Source organism: Bufo bufo, chromosome 1, assembly GCF_905171765.1.
Source record: "Bufo bufo chromosome 1, aBufBuf1.1, whole genome shotgun sequence".
NCBI classification, from domain to species: Eukaryota; Metazoa; Chordata; class Amphibia; order Anura; family Bufonidae; genus Bufo; species Bufo bufo.
The window spans coordinates 567,670,621-567,687,807 of NC_053389.1; the positions used below are offsets into that span (position 1 = coordinate 567,670,621).

Below are 17,187 nucleotides of genomic sequence, written 5' to 3' on the forward strand. Positions count from 1 at the left end.
ACAAGCAAAAAAAAAATATTGGTTTGGTGAATAAAGCATGTGAACACAGCCTATAAAGTGCAGGATAAGATGTGATCAGAAAGTGTTGAAAATCATCAATATTTTTCATAAATATATGTGCTATAGTAATTAGATCAATGAAATAATAACAGCATTCCTATAGTATGCAAAAAAAAAGGTAGGTTAGTCAGCACATCCCAATGAGCAGGTGCACTTCACCATGGTTGAAAGCACTCTGCAAACACAAAATATAAAGAAATTACAATAGTACTATACTCACTATAGAAAATGTAAAATGCTACGCTATAAATGTGAGATTCTTGGCAAATACATTTTGTACAAAATTATTTGTGCCTGTCCGCCAACGACAAGGCGATCTCTTTAGGACAGGAACCTACGCTAAATACTACCTTTTTTGGTGTCATACCAGCCTCCATAAAATACAGGGAATGCAGGTTCCACATGTATTTTGAGCCCACTCTGTATTTTACCTTTTTTGGTGCCATAATTGCCTCCAATGAATACAGAGAGAGGAGGCTTCAGATTTATACCTGCACTAATTAAAATGAGCCTGTGGGATAGACAGGTTATATATATTTTAACTAATAAGTATGGCACTATTGTATTTACTTTGTTATTTGTGTTTGCAGAGTGCCTTGTTTGTTATTCCTACAGTATGCAGAAGTATATCTAGTACACTTTAAGATAGTTCTAGTACATGTTATGCTTTCCCATCCATTCCTATTTCTCTTTGGAATGGTGAAGATTCTACATCAAGTCTGCTGTCAATACCTTTTCTCGATTTAGCTATCGTTGCAGAGTTGTTTCCTAGAAATCTTTATTATCACTCAGAAAAGTACAAGTATTAGAAACCTGCAATCAATGAGAAATAGTAACTTAGAAAGACAATAAAACCACTATGTAGTAAGCACAATCAGGCTGCCAGTGAGAAATATCACACACGTTGTCTTCTAAAATACCATGGTCTCATGAAGTTTGTCAAGTCACTGTGGTCCATACTTGCTTAGGGTATTCTAACACTGCATGTTTATCCAATTTTTTATTTTTTTTATTGCTAAGAGATAGGAGATGTGTCTGATCAGTGGGCATCCAAACTAAAATAGGGGCCTATATTTCCCAGTATTGGACTTTGGAAATAGCGTAGTACAAGCACTTGGCTATCCCAAGCAGGACCCCTTTCAATCAGACACCCCCTATCCTGTGGACCCAAATTAAATTTTCTATTAGCATCAATAGAGTTAGCATCTAAAGGGTCTTTTACACAGGGATATTATGAAGCTGATAATTGCGAACGATCGCTCATACCAATGCTCATTCTGGTTAACTGGCCCTTGTAAATATGCCTCTGATCTCTATACTGGTTCATTAGGTAAAAGCATGGTTGATGTTGCTCCCAAAATCATCATTTCTTGGAAGCAGATCTTCCTGCATAAGCAGAGATCGCCTGCCCAGAGACGTAATGAATCTGTATAGAGAAGAGCGATCGCAGTAGAGATCACTACTCCACATACAGAGGAGATGATTGCTGCATGTAAATGTAGCTCTCACCTCCTCTGATGAGCAGGCAGTTATCAGGAACAAACCGTTTCATCCCTGATGATTGACTTCTCAGTTGCCCCATGTAAAGGGGTCTTTATACAAATGTTGATGGACACCATAAAAGCAAGAGATTTTTGCACACATTCTGCATAAAAGAAATGCAACAAAATCCAAGACATTTATTAAAAAAAAATACCACAAGTTCCTGCACCCTATTTCATACTCTTAGAATTTGCAGTCAAAATACACGTTGAGACTAGTTCCTCTTTCTCTAAAAAAAATTCTTACATTATGTTGATAAAAGTGCATTTAATGCTTCCAGTTTTTATGCCAGTAGAAATAAGTCCTGGTAGGCAAGTGGTCTCTATAATTCTGCCAATAACCGCTGCTGTTCCATAGTCCTCTGTAACCATGTCCTGAATACCTCGTAAGATAGTGACCTCTATAATTCTGTGCTTGATCCACTGTACTGGACCTCCCTGCTCTACGTCATCTGGTTGCGGTTCAGAGAAACATCCCTCTATAACACCCTGCAGGCTTCCTTTACCTTTACACACAAATGCTTCATCCTTTCTTTATGCATTGGAGGTATTCTTTCAGCTGACAACAAAGCAAGTCATCCAATCTTCCTGTCACATAATTGACCTCTGCTTCTGGGCTACTGGGTCAATATGCAGTTCTACATCTGGGTAGGAGAGGAGGCTATTTCCAGGGCCACCAGATGTTTTGTGACTTGGCGTCTACTTTGCAGTCTGTGTCTGGAGATCTAAGAATGAATATGTTGGACTATTGTAATTGACTCAGAAAAAGATTCACGATGACTTGAAATCCAATTAACCCATGACCTGAGCCCTTTGTACCATCCCATCAGTGTGAAGTGATTAATCAGAAATGTTTCACTGATCCTATTATATAATAGCCCTGAGTTTTTCAAGCAAGTGCAGGAAGATGGTTCACTATTAAGAGATCAAATGTCTGGTGTATAGTAAGTAAATATCACAGTGCCTGTTGTGTTATTACTCATACATGTATATGCATTTTATTTATTGGTGGTATTTTTTCTTTTTCAGCTTCGGCCAGTGCACATTACACACCAACCATTTGTAATGGAGGAGAAGTTCTAGATTCGACCACCTCATCCTTATAATCGTCATCAATATTTCTGTCCTAAAGGTTTTTAGACTGTTAGAAATTATGCACTTGTTGTGCAGTCCTGTCTTTTTTTCTAGAAAACTATTTTTGAGGACTGTCTACAATGATGTTCTAGAGCTTTTTAGATTGATTCAATGACCACTGTAATCCACTGTTTTAGAGACCATGTAAATAAGGTGCGTTATCTACACAACTTGCTGTGTCCACTGAGTAATGATGGCTTCTGCCATTACTATATGGGTTATTTACTTTCCTATTACATTTTTGTAAGCTAGGTTATTGTTGCAACCAATTTTAGAATGCATTTAAGTTACTTATGGTTACATGACATGTAACTGGTTGTTTTTGCACAATTTAAACAGTATTAATGTGAAGAAGCCAGTAATCAAACCTTTGTAGAGGTTTATAGCATGTATTTCTTGGTACTTATATACTGTTGCGTTGCACTGACTTGAAGGATTCTGAAAATAGAATAAAGTAAAATGAATGTATGGCTTCTAAAGTATCCTGCAAATGAGCGTATGGCAAATATTACCTAGATAAGGTAAATAAATGTTCATTTTACATAGTGCTCTACACATTGGATACTTAATACACTGGAACAATATATATTATTAGTATTGTATATTTCAATGAAAAAAAGTTTCCATGTCTTTTACACTAACTGTGATTCTTATCAATCCAATATAGTATTAGTAATTTTTCATCATATCAGTTCATTTGAAAATTATATATAGAAACAGCAATTCAGGGTAATCTCATTTTGATAGCTGTTTATAACAGAAGATTATGGTCCTGAACAACATCTAGGGACTTGTTCATACAATGGGCCATAAAGGACATTCATGGTTTCATTAAAGACCACTTCAATATAAAAAATAATTGTCATTCCTTTTATATACAGTTGTGGGGATGATGAAACAGTTCTAAGAACATGTCCCTACAGCTAATTCTCTAGAGAAATTCATATACAGTACTACATGTAAAACCTGGACAGATTTTTCATGTTTTTTTCTGACCCTGGCAGCAAGTGTTCAATTTCTCTACATGAAAATGAAGCATTATACAATGGCCCAGATTTACTAACTCTATAGAGGGCGTAAAGTTAAGCCAGATTTACTGAGTCTACTTTCACTGGCGTTTTGCCTTTCCGTTTGTAAGATCCGTTCAGGGCTCTCACAAGCGGTCCAAAACGGATCAGTTTTGCCCTAATGCATTCTGAATGGAAAAGGATCCGCTCAGAATGCATCAGTTTGCACCAGTTCAGTCTCTATTTCGCTTTGGAGACGGACGCCAAAGCGCTGCTTGCGGATCCGTTCTGAACGGATGCAGACGGTGGTATTATCTGAACGGATCCATCCATGACGGATCTGCACAAAACGCAAGTGTGAAAGTAGCCTAATCCTATAAATGGCGTAAAAATTTAGGGCAGATTTACATGGGACGATTGTCAAGCCAATTATCATGAATGAACTTTAGTGCGAATGCTCACTCCCGATAATCGGCCTGTGTAAGTCTGCTTTCCCACTAGCGTTTTGGCTTTCCGTTTGTGAGATCCGTTCAGGGCTCTCACAAGCGGTCCAAAACGGATCAGTTTGCATTCTAATGCATTCTGAATGGATAAGGGATCCGCTCAGAATACATCAGTTCAGTCTCCATTTCGCTTTGGAGACGGACACCAAAACGTTGCTTGCAGCGTTTTGGTGTCCGTCTGATGAAACTGAGACAACCGGATCCGTCCTGACACACAATTTAAGTCAATGGGGACGGATCCGTTTTCTATGACACAATCTGGCACAATAGAAAACTGATCTGTCCTCCATTGAATTTCAATGGTGTTCAAGACGGATCCGTCTTGGCTATGTTAAAGATAATACAAACGGATCCGTTCTGAACGGATGCAGGCGGTTGTATTATCTGAACGTAGCCTAAAGGTGTCACCCAATGAATGAACAAAATACTCGTTCATCAGGTGAAATCATTGTTCTGAACAGTCTTGTGTACACAGCGATCTGCTGCCCAGAAACAATGAATCTCAGTGATTGCAGTAGAGATCCCTTGACCCCATACAGGAGAGGTGATTGCGGCATGTAAGCAGCTCTTATCTCCACTGACAAGCAGGCAATTATTGGGAAGCATGCTCAATTGGCTTGTGTAAATGCACCTTTAGATAGGCTGTCTAGACGTGTACCACAATTATCACAGGGGCTCGGGCTGATAAATGTGACACAGGTATAGACTTCTCAACTGTTGGTTGGCTTACTTTGAGACAGAAGTTTACACCAGAATTGTGGCTTAATTGTGGGACACAACAGTGCATACTAGGCCATACCCATTTCCAGCGAAGCACCCCACCCTTCACATTAAGCCACCCCATTTTCAAGCATGCGCAAAACGTAGGTGCAGACACAGTAGTAAATCTGGGCCAATGTCTGCTGAAGTTACAGAGGACCGGTCACCAGTCCTGACATGTCTGTTTTAGTAAATAATTGTATTCCACATTAAATGACCATTAGTATACATGGGATATGTGGACAGATCGATTTTCCAGCAACACTGAAAAGGTCCAAACAATCGTTTGTATATCAATTGTTCACGTTGGAATCGAGTACTTGTGTTATGCTACCTAAAATACTAATATGCAATGAGTTTTTGAAGTTGAAATTTCTAAACATCATCCAACATAGAACATCTAGGACAGGGGTGGGCAACCTGCAGCACTCCAGATGTTGTGAAACTACTATTCCCAGCATGCTCCATTTATTTCTATGAGAGTTCTGAGAAGAGCAGAACATGCTGCATGCATGCTGGGAGTTGTAGTTTCACAACAGCTGGAGTTGCTGATCCCTGAACTAGGACATTCTGCAGATAACCCAATCCTTGACCGAAACAGCCACAAGGGAGAACGATAAGCCAGATGCAAAATAAAGAACTGCACGGCTTTATGCAAACTGTTATCTAAATACATAGTTTAATTAGTACAAATATCCTGCCAGTCCTTAGATCTTGGAATGGGCCAGTATCTTTTTCCAATTTACTTCTACAGTTAAAAGTAATTTCAAATTAATAAGTTTACATTATAACAGCGATTTTAATTTATTTATCCCTCCAATTAACCAGTATCTTAAGGAGGTCCTGTCACCATGAAAATGCAGGGTAATCTGCAGACAGCATGTTATAGAGCAGGAGGAGCTGAGCAGATTATATATAGTTTTGTAGGAAAGAATCAGTGTAACTTGCAGTTCATTGGTTTAAATTCCTGCTCATTCTGGACTTTGAAGTCCAGCAGGCGGTCCTATCAGTGATTGACAGCTATTTCTGTATACATAATTATAGAGGGAAGACTGTCAATCACTGATAGCATGGCCTCCTTGACTTTAAAGGGAATCTATCAGCTCAGAAACACCTCCCAAACTAGAGCAAGTGGTGTATAGTGTAAGTGATGCCAAGTTTGCTTATGTAATGAGTGTGACGATAAAAATGACATAATCTGACTCAGCTTCATTTATAATATACACCACTTACTCTAGTTTGGGGGGGGGGGGGGTTTGGAGCTGACAGATTCCCTTGAAAGCCCACAATGAGAAGGATTTTCAGTGAATAAAATGCTGAACCTTTTCCCATAGAACTATACAGGGAGTGCAGAATTATTAGGCAAGTTGTATTTTTGAGGATTAATTTTATTATTGAACAACAACCATGTTCTCAATGAACCCAAAAAACTCATTAATATCAAAGCTGAATATTTTTGGAAGTAGTTTTTAGTTTGTTTTTAGTTTTAGCTATTTTAGGGGGATATCTGTGTGTGCAGGTGACTATTACTGTGCATAATTATTAGGCAACTTAACAAAAAACAAATATATACCCATTTCAATTATTTATTTTTACCAGTGAAACCAATATAACATCTCAACATTCACAAATATACATTTCTGACATTCAAAAACAAAACAAAAACAAATCAGTGACCAATATAGCCACCTTTCTTTGCAAGGACACTCAAAAGCCTGCCATCCATGGATTCTGTCAGTGTTTTGATCTGTTCACCATCAACATTGCGTGCAGCAGCAACCACTGCCTCCCAGACACTGTTCAGAGAGGTGTACTGTTTTCCCTCCTTGTAAATCTCACATTTGATGATGGACCACAGGTTCTCAATGGGGTTCAGATCAGGTGAACAAGGAGGCCATGTCATTAGATTTTCTTCTTTTATACCCTTTCTTGCCAGCCACGCTGTGGAGTACTTGGACGCGTGTGATGGAGCATTGTCCTGCATGAAAATCATGTTTTTCTTGAAGGATGCAGACTTCTTCCTGTACCACTGCTTGAAGAAGGTGTCTTCCAGAAACTGGCAATAGGACTGGGAGTTGAGCTTGACTCCATCCTCAACCCGAAAAGGCCCCACAAGCTCATCTTTGATGATACCAGCCCAAACCAGTACTCCACCTCCACCTTGCTGGCGTCTGAGTCGGACTGGAGCTCTCTGCCCTTTACCAATCCAGCCACAGGCCCATCCATCTGGCCCATCAAGACTCACTCTCATTTCATCAGTCCATAAAACCTTAGAAAAATCAGTCTTGAGATATTTCTTGGCCCAGTCTTGACGTTTCAGCTTGTGTGTCTTGTTCAGTGGTGGTCGTCTTTCAGCCTTTCTTACCTTGGCCATGTCTCTGAGTATTGCACACCTTGTGCTTTTGGGCACTCCAGTGATGTTGCAGCTCTGAAATATGGCCAAACTGGTGGCAAGTGGCATCTTGGCAGCTGCACACTTGACTTTTCTCAGTTCATGGGCAGTTATTTTGCGCCTTGTTTTTTCCACACGCTTCTTGCGACCCTGTTGACTATTTTGAATGAAACGCTTGATTGTTCGATGATCACGCTTCAGAAGCTTTGCAATTTTAAGAGTGCTGCATCCCTCTGCAAGATATCTCACTATTTTTGACTTTTCTGAGCCTGTCAAGTCCTTCTTTTGACCCATTTTGCCAAAGGAAAGGAAGTTGCCTAATAATTATGCACACCTGATATAGGGTGTTGATGTCATTAGACCACACCCCTTCTCATTACAGAGATGCACATCACCTAATATGCTTAATTGGTAGTAGGCTTTCGAGCCTATACAGCTTGGAGTAAGACAACATGCATAAAGAGGATGATGTGGTCAAAATACTCATTTGCCTAATAATTCTGTACAGGGTGTATAGCACACTGCTCAGCTCCTCCTGCTCTATAACATGCGGCCTTCAGCTCATACGCTATGTTCAACACCGTTTACAGGTACTGTTTATGCAGAGTATAAGTAGATCTTTCCAATAATCTCCTAATATATATTGTTTGAGTAAAGACTATCCCATTATATCTTTCTGTAACTGACTGTATATGCTGCTGAATGTGATGCACACAGCATCTTCCATGTAAATGTACCGTATTTAAGCACAAACAGCGCTCAACTGGTGGAAATTGTATATGAACAGAATGAAAAGAAGCCATTGAAATAGTGGGGAGTTCCAGCACAAAAATAAAGTAATAACGAGACTGATAAGTAAAGCACAAGACGTCTTTTGTTACATTTTGGACTGTCTAAAGAATTTGTCTCCATTGCTAATTTTAATCTAGAATGATATATACTGTATAACAAGGAATATTGTTAATAATTGTGGAAGATACCTTCCTGAGATTTGTACTTCACTATATGCAGTATTTAACCCTAAGGAACACATAATCGAAACAAGTGTTGTCTTTTCTCGGGCTTCTTGTTATTAGGAACAATGTAAATCACTGTGGTCACATTATTCCAGTGTGTTCTAAATTGTAACAGAATGTGTAGGCTTTTCAGTATACTGTACTAACCTATGCTTCATATGCGATCACTGCAGTGTTGTATAGGACGTGGGAGTCAATTTGTAGAGTTGATAATGTTATTAGTATGACAATATGATGTTGGCAGCTTACACAAACTATACTGAATGGGCACTATTATAAGTTCTGTCCGGTGATATCTTTAAAAGACAGTGCTGCTTGTCTTGTATAAAGTACAGAATGTTCATTCAAATTCTTCCAATAAATATTTTTATGTTTGACTAAACATCAATCCTGACTGACTACCAGTATGAACAGACCCCAAAGGTAGGTGAATTCATACGCAGGAATACCTAGAGTCCTATCAAGCCCTATAGGACCCTGATACTAATGGCAGGGACGAGACTACCTGTTCCTCCAAAAGGAAGGACGAATAGTAATCTCCTTCAGGCCTAATACAAACAATAGGGAAATGCAACACACAGAACCCAAACAAAATACAAAAGGGAAAGGAAAGACTTAACTTCAAAGGAGCAATGGAAGCACCAGGAACTCTGTCAAGATTTAACCACAATATATCCAAAGGTCCAAACAGAAGCTGTAAACCGCACAGCATTGTGGGAGAAGCAACTACAAATAGAGAAGGTTAAATGACAATAAATGGTTAAATGGGGAAAGAAGGTGTGGCAAGCACCAGAAACAACACAGACGTCATTTGATCCAAACGGAAAACATGCCAGTCTCACCGATCTCCTACCACCTGTCGCGGGAACATCCGTGACACACACGTTGCATACTAATGTACATTGATACGATACACAAAGTTGGGCTAAGCAGTGTGTGACCTGTTCCGCTGGACCACTCTCCAGTACAAGGGTTGCCATTGCTTCCACATATCATTCTTCTGCCCCTCATTTACCCCCTGCAATATCTCTCCCTTCTCCATGGTAGGCATATGTGTTACCCAGTCATTGGCACCATGCATCTTTACATTTGCTGTATCTAACTTGCAGCAGAAACTGTCAGCAGCACTTACCAATGGTTCTCAACTCGCATGTAAGCTGTCTCCTCTCTGGTAGTAGAGAGCCATTGGTAACAGGTTCTGATGGATCCTTTTGCAAGTACTAGTCTCAAGATGTGATATGGTGCCAACAAATGGGTAATACAATTGCATTTTGTAGATAACTGAAGGGGAACATGACTTTTTGGGGTAGCGAAAGGAGAGATGATACCATGCTGGATGGGAGAGATAATATGTAAGTTTGAGGGTAAAGGATACTTTGGGGGAATAATGTGGGGGAGACAGGGGCCAGGGGGATGATACCTGGGGTGGGGAGGGTACCACAGGATAAATGATAAATGTTTTATACCTTGAAGCCTCATCACTGGGACCCCTACTGATTCATAGAAGGGTATTCCAAGTCACCCATTCTTCCTATGTGCATTATCTCGCTGAGGAGAAATTTGAATGAATGCTGAAATGGTGTTTAGCATGTTCACTACCAATCCATTCAAAGTCTATGAGACTAATGAAAGCAGCCGAGTGAACCAAGGACTCTTCAGGATATCTCTCAAATTCAGAAATCTAAGCACTGTTGATATCCTTTTGGGACTGATGTTCTCTGGCAACTGTTGCTGTGGGTATCCTCTGTATTTCAATCTGACAAGGTCTTTGAATGAACAAGCTTTCCCTAGTGGGAAATGTCTTAACTTCTGAAAAAACTGAGATGTCTTCATTATTAAAATGTAAGCAGTCACTTGCCCATATATTCTGCTACCTGAGCTTCAATGTCCATAAGAGTTCAACTGAATCCTCAACCACCACATAGAACAGCATCTGTAAATATCTGATAGATATTATAATGTAATACCATACATATTCTCCAAGCATATCTACATGTAAATCGCTCTACATACATAAACTTCATCATTTTCAAATTCCTAAAGGACAATATATATTTATGTTCAATCATTTTTATTGAATTTCTAAGATGAAAAGAAAATATAATGTGTGGACGCAGCCACTAGTAATTGTACATATTGCATAACAGTCTATTAAACGTACATCTAGTATTATTGTGTCATAGTTTACAAGCACCAGGGCATCTGCTCAGATGCTGCCTACCTGGCGCCATTCCATGTGTTGGATTGTCATACAAAACATGTACTTTTTTTCAATAGAAACAGTGGTAAGAATGCATAACATACATAACATTATCTAACATTAGATAACAGTGTTTAACTTGCCAGACATCATTTTTGGAAGGTTTTTCAAGATAGGTTGGATAATGCACATATTTATCATATATTTTTTTATATTTTTTTATGTTATGGGGTATTTTGCATCATAACGCCATAGGAGCTCTTGAGCCAAAGGCCCCAGGTAAGGTATAGATGTGTCGGTGACATGATGGAGGGAGTCAGTGCTCTTTCGTAACGGTATGCACGGGCAACGGTAGATAGCACTTCTTCTAGTGGTGGGACCCTTTTTCTTTCCAATGTCGTGTGATTATTAGTTTAGCTATTACCAATATTTTACAGCATAATATTCTGTCTCTCGTTGGTAATATATACAGATCCAAATAGAGTAAGGCTCTATGTACTGTTTTATGCAGCGTGAGTCCCAAAATGGAAGTGAGCATTCGGAAAACATCATCCCAATATGCCGTCAGGAAAGGACAAGAGTTCCCCTCTGGCCACATTGTCTCCAGCACATTGGTGATGTCGTGTGGTATATTTTATGTAGTCGATCAGGGGTCATATACCACCTTAATAGAGTTTTCATTGCTGCTTCTTTGTGTGTACTACATTTGCAGGCTAAATTTATCACATGCAATGCAGATGTCCATTGCTGTGCATGAAAAGAGCATTCCAAATCCTTTTCCCAGTGCAAGATTGGCCCGGTCTTCCTGAATGCACTATGGGAATCAATCAATCCGTACGCATATCTCATTATTTTGGTTGTGGTTTGAAGTATTGGCAACAACTGTGCGTGTCCCGACTTTATTCCTTCATATTTGTCAGCTAGGAAATGTCTTATTCTCAGATATTTAAAAAATTCTGTATTTGGTATAGAAAAGGTGTTCCTAAGCTGTTCAAAGGTAAGTATCATTTCATTGGAAATTAAGTGGGAGATTAACGTGATGACTTTCTGTATCCAGCCTGAGATATCTAAATCTTGTATGCAGATATTTAAATACTGGATAGGTACTTTGTCCCATGTAACTAATGATTCCCCGTCCGCTCTGGTATGAAAGTCCCTCCAACACACTAGAGTGGAGTATGTTAATGGAGAGGTCCTCTTGAGCTGAGGTAAAATCTTTGTGTGTTCAAAGGTGAGAGCTTTGAGGGTGATAGGTGAACCAGGTGATTTTCTATCTGGGCCTAATCAGTATTTATTTCCTTTTTCCATTTTGATATTATTTCAACTTGTATTGCTGTATGGTAGGCTTTTATGTTAGGTACTCCAATTCCACCAAATGATTTGTGTCTTGTGAGTAATGAGTATGCTATTCTGGGTTTGTGATTTGCCCATATAAATCGCGAAACACATAGTTGGATATCTGTGAAAAATCTGGTCGGAATCAATATGGGGACCATGCGAAAAAGGTATAACAGCTTTGGCAACAATAGCATCTTAAATGCCACTATTCTCCCTGTCCATGATATTTCAAATTTAGTCAGTCGAGAGTTTTCTTCTCAAATATGTGTCAGCATGGGTAAATAATTCTTTTTATATAGTTGGTCCATTGTGGGAGATATGTTCGCTCGAAGATATCCGATTTTCTCTGTTTGCCAGTCCAATGGGAACTGTGCTGTTAGGTATTGTACAGAAGAAGGAGTAAGTGAAAGTGGCATAGCCTGCGATTTGGAAGTATTTAGCTTATACAGAGATAATCGCCCAAATAGGTGGATCCAATCTGAAGCCTTAGGTAAGGAACATTCAGGGTCAGATAATGTCAGTATCACATAATCTGCGTACAACGAGATGGTGTGCTCCTTGTCGCCAATGCTTATGCCTTTAACTTCCGTGTCAGCTCTAATCATGGCTGCTAGAGGTTCCATGCATAATATAAATATCAATGGGGACAAGGGGCAGCCCTGTCTAGTACTGTTGGTTATACCGAAACTGTCTAATAATACCCCGTTAGTCCACACTTTAGCTGAGGGCGCTGAATATAAGGCTTTTATGGCACTTAATATATCATCCCTGATGCCAAACCGCTCTAAAGCCGAGAAGGCATAAGACCAGCCAATGCGATCAAACGCCTTCTCGGCATCCAGGAACACCAACAAAGCTGGCATTTTGTGAAAATTTACGTAGTGTAGTATGTTTAGTACTCTTCTAGTATTGTCATAGGCTTGTCTGGCTTTGAAGAATCCCACTTGATCTTCATGAATCAAGTCTGCCCGCTATTATTTTAGCATAGATTTTGAGATCCGTGTTAAGGAGTGAGATTGGGCGAAAATGTTGTGGCATGTCTGGGGTTTTCCCCGGCTTGGGTAAATTAACAATTAAGGCTTCCTGGTTTTCTTTGGGCATAAACCCGTCTAACATAGCTTTCTGACAAATGCGTAGCAAGGTAGGGGATAATAGGTTCATATATCTTTTATAGTATTCTCCTGGAAGGTCCTGGAGACTTATTTGAGGGGAGGCTTCGTATTGCCGTCACAACCTCTGTTTGTGAGATGTCCCTATTTATGTTCTCCAGTTGTGAGGCATTAAGAGATGGAAGGTTGGCTTGCGTCAGAAAGGATTAAATGTCAGACGCAGAGGGTTGTGATGTTAACGGATCTTTCTTTAGGTTGTATAAGGATGCGTAGTACTTCTGGAACAGGTCAGCTATTTTGGTTGGATGGGTGATTTTAGCTGCGGTGGATGGATCAAGCAGGTATGGTATACAGGATTTTTCCATCTGTGTTTTCAGTCGCCTGGTTAATAATTTTCCCGCCTTATTGTTTTGCGAATAATATCGTGCCTTAGTAAAAAACTGATGCTTGTTATAGTCTGTTAGTAAGTGTTCTCTTAGCTGTGTTCTAAGAGACTGTAACTGTGCCTTGTTAGATTGGGTTTGAGAGAGCTTGTTCAGATCAGTGGCGTAGGGATCGCCATAGCAACCATAGCAGTGGCTATGGGGCCCTACGCCACTGGGGGCCCGTCCAAACCGCATTCATTTTTTTATTTTTTTTATTTTTTATTAACACACACAGGCACTGGCAGCCAGGCCCGACCGCCCGCCCAGTGTAGTGGGCGGGGCGTGGGCGGTCCGCGGCTCGGGCCTGGCTGGGGGGAAGCCAAGGAGTAGTCAGGTCAGGACTCAGGACTGGAGAAGGTGGGCCCGGGGCGCACTGCCGCACGAGCAGAAGATGAGGTAGGCGGTGGAGGGGGCCGGAACGGGGGCGTACCCATAGAGAGTGTGACATACTACATACTGCTGGATGCTGGTCTCATCTGTAGTGTAATCCATCCAGTCCAGACTCCACCCCCACTGCTCCGCTGTGCTGTGCTCCGCCTCCTTGTCTCAGTCTCCCGGCGGCCGGCGTCGTAACGTCACTCACTCCGACGTCACGCTCCTGCTCCACCTGCTTCTAAAGTGGGAGGAGCATGCGCGTGCAGCGTGACGGAGTGAGTGACGTCACTTTACGCTGCCGCCGGCTGCCTATTTTGAATGTGAAGAGCGGGAGCCTGCCTGCCCGCGCCCAGTGTGCCTAACTGCCCATGCCCAGTAGGCCAGAAGTGAATGGATTCTGATCTTCTTTTGTGCACTGCCAGCAGTCTGCCACAGTAAAAAGAAAAAGTCTGGAGTGGAGAGGAGTCCTGACTGTCCCCAGTAAGTTAGTGAAGTGTCAAGTGATAGATAAGGATTATTAGATAGTAGTATACATACTAGTACATACTTTGCACAAGTTTATTATTTACAACTTAAAGGGAACCTGTCACCAAAAAATACTATTAACAGCTTAATAAGCGATTTTTTTGGTGACAGGTTCCCTTTAAGTTGTAAATAATAAACTTGTGCAAAGTATGTACTAGTATGCAGTACCTTATAGTGCTGCATAGTAGTTTCCTAATGCACTTTTTCATAGTTTAGCCGCATTTTGCCTCCTTGAGAAATCGATGTTTTATTCAGTCACTGCCCCCTGCTTCAAGTCAGGTTTGAAGTCAAGGGGGCAGCGGCCTAGGCGTCTCCAATCCTGCTCTTCCCGCCTCCCGCCGCCTTTATTGACACGCCGGATCTCAGTGCAGGGACCGCGCTCCCAGCCCGCATGCGCAGTAAAGGGCTGCTGTATCCTGTAGCGCGATCCCGGCTCCGGCTCGTACACTCAGCCGGCTTCAGTTTCGCTACTGCGGATGCGCCCTGCATCTTCTGTAACTGCGCTAATATGTAAGGCTGGCGGGCGCATGCGCAGTAGCGAAACTGAAGCCGGCTGAGTGTACGAGCCGGGATCGCGCTACAGGCTACAGCAGCCCTTTACTGTGCATGCGGGCTGGGAGCGCGGTCCCGGCACTGAGATCCGGTGTGTCAATAAAGGCGACGGGAGGCGGGGAGAGCAGGATTAGAGACGCCTAGGCCGCTGCCCCCTTGACTTCAAACCTGACTTGAAGCACGGGGCAGCGACTGAATAAAACATTGATTTCTCAAGGAGGCTAAATGAGGCTAAACGAAGAAAAAGTGCATTAGGAAACTACTATGCAGCACTATAAGGTACTATTAACAGCTTAATAAGCGATTTTTTTGGTGACAGGTTTCCTTTAAGCTCACTTACATAAGGAACGCGGGGTCCGTCTTACAATAGTTGCCGGACTCCACCCCCTGTTGGGGGTCAGTCACTGTCAGGGACACTGTTATGGGGGGGGCCCATAAATTTTTTTTGCTATGGGGCCCATGCATTTCTAGCTACGCCCCTGGTTCAGATTCTCAAGTTTTCAGATATCATGGAGCAAAGATTGTGTTTTATCGTTTCTTTGTTTCTTAAGTATATGGTTGATTTTCAAAATTGAACCTCTGATGACCGCTTTATGGGCATTTCAAAGGCTATATGAGTTCTCAACTGAACCCATATTCAGTTCAAAATATTGTTGTATGTCTTGTGCAATTGTTTTATTATGGGTGGGATGTGAGAATACGTAGGAATTGCATCTCCAGATAGAGGCAGGGGAGCAGTTATATGTTTCCTCTAGCATAATAGTGACCGGGGCGTGGTCAGACCATGAAATGGTGTCTATGGAGGCTGCACTAGTCTGCAATAGGGTATCCCTGTCTACCAATATTAGATCAATTCTGGAGTAATTGTGTGCCGCTGAGAAGAAAGAGTAATCTCTCTCTGATTCATGTAGCACTCGCCAGGCATCATAGAGACCCTCTGCCCATAGGAGATCTCCCAACGGCGAGCAGGGTGTCCCTCAGGATGGGGAGGATTTATCTAACTGCGAGTTTAAAGGGCTTCTGTCACCCCACTAAAGTCTCTTTTTTTTTTTTTGGCTACTTAAATTCCTTATACTGCGATATATCAATCTATAATGCTCTTACTCATTTTCGTTCAGTAGTTTAATCAAAAAACGGACTTTTATAATATGTAAATTACCTCTCTACCAGCAAGTAGGACGGCTACTTGCTGGTAGCAGCCGCATCCTCCTCTCATAAAGACGCCCCCTCCTCATGTTGATTGACAGGGCCAGCGAACACGCTCGTCCTGTGACTGGCCCTGTCTTCAATTCAAATCCCCCGTTTTTTATTAAACTACTGAACGAAAATGAGTAAGAGCATTATAGATTGATATATCGCAGTATAAGGAATTTAAGTAGCCAAAAAAAATAATAATGACTTTAGTGGGGTGACAGAAGCCCTTTAATACACAATTGAAATCTCCCAGAATCAGAAGCCTGCCTTGTGTTATTTTATGCACTTGTCTGATCAGTTTTTTACAAAACTGTGTTTGTTGTTTGTTTGGCGCATATATCGCGGCCAGGGTATAAGTCACATTATTAATACAGCAAACCAATATCACATGCAGTTGCAAGAAAAAGTATGTCAACCCTTTGGAATGTTATGGATTTCTGCACAAATTGGTCATAAAATGTCACAACAATAGACAATCACAGTCTGCTTAAACTAATAACACACAAGGAATTAAATGTCACCATGTTTTTATTGAACACACCATATAAACATTCACAGTGCAGGTGGAAAAAGTATGTGAACCCTTGGATTTAATAACTGGTTAAACCTCCTTTGGCAGCAATAACTTCAACCAAACGTTTCCTGTAGTTGCAGATCAGACGTGCACAACGGTCAGGAGTAATTCTTGACCATTCCTCTTTACAGAACTGTTTCAGTTCAGCAATATTCTTGGGATGTCTGGTGTGAATCGCTTTCTTGAGGTCATGCCACAGCATCTCAATCGGGTTGAGGTCATGACTCTGACTGGGCCACTCCAGAAGGCATATTTTCTTCTGTTTAAGCCATTCTGTTGTTGATTTACTTCCATGCTTTGGGTCGTTGTCCTGTTGCAACACCCATCTTCTGTTGAGCTTCAGCTGGTGGACAGATGGCCTTAAAGGGAACCTGTCACCAGTTTTAACATAAATAAGTGACTGATTCTCTTAGCAAAATGCTGGGTCACTTTCTTTAATCGACCCAGTCAATCTGCCAACATCTTGTATTGAAAAGCTCCAGC

General features: G+C 41.1%; 1 protein-coding gene across 1 annotated transcript in view; it reads left to right on the forward strand.

Moving 5' to 3' along the window:
* Positions 1–2,724, forward strand: part of GRM3 (glutamate metabotropic receptor 3) — a 340,383-nt gene extending 337,659 nt beyond the window's left edge. Inside the window, exon 6 of the mRNA XM_040415742.1 lies at positions 2,631–2,724. Within this exon, the coding sequence (XP_040271676.1) occupies positions 2,631–2,707 (77 nt within the window). The 3' untranslated portion in view covers positions 2,708–2,724. The remainder of the gene's footprint in view (positions 1–2,630) is intronic.
* The last annotated feature ends 14,463 nt before the right edge of the window (positions 2,725–17,187 follow it).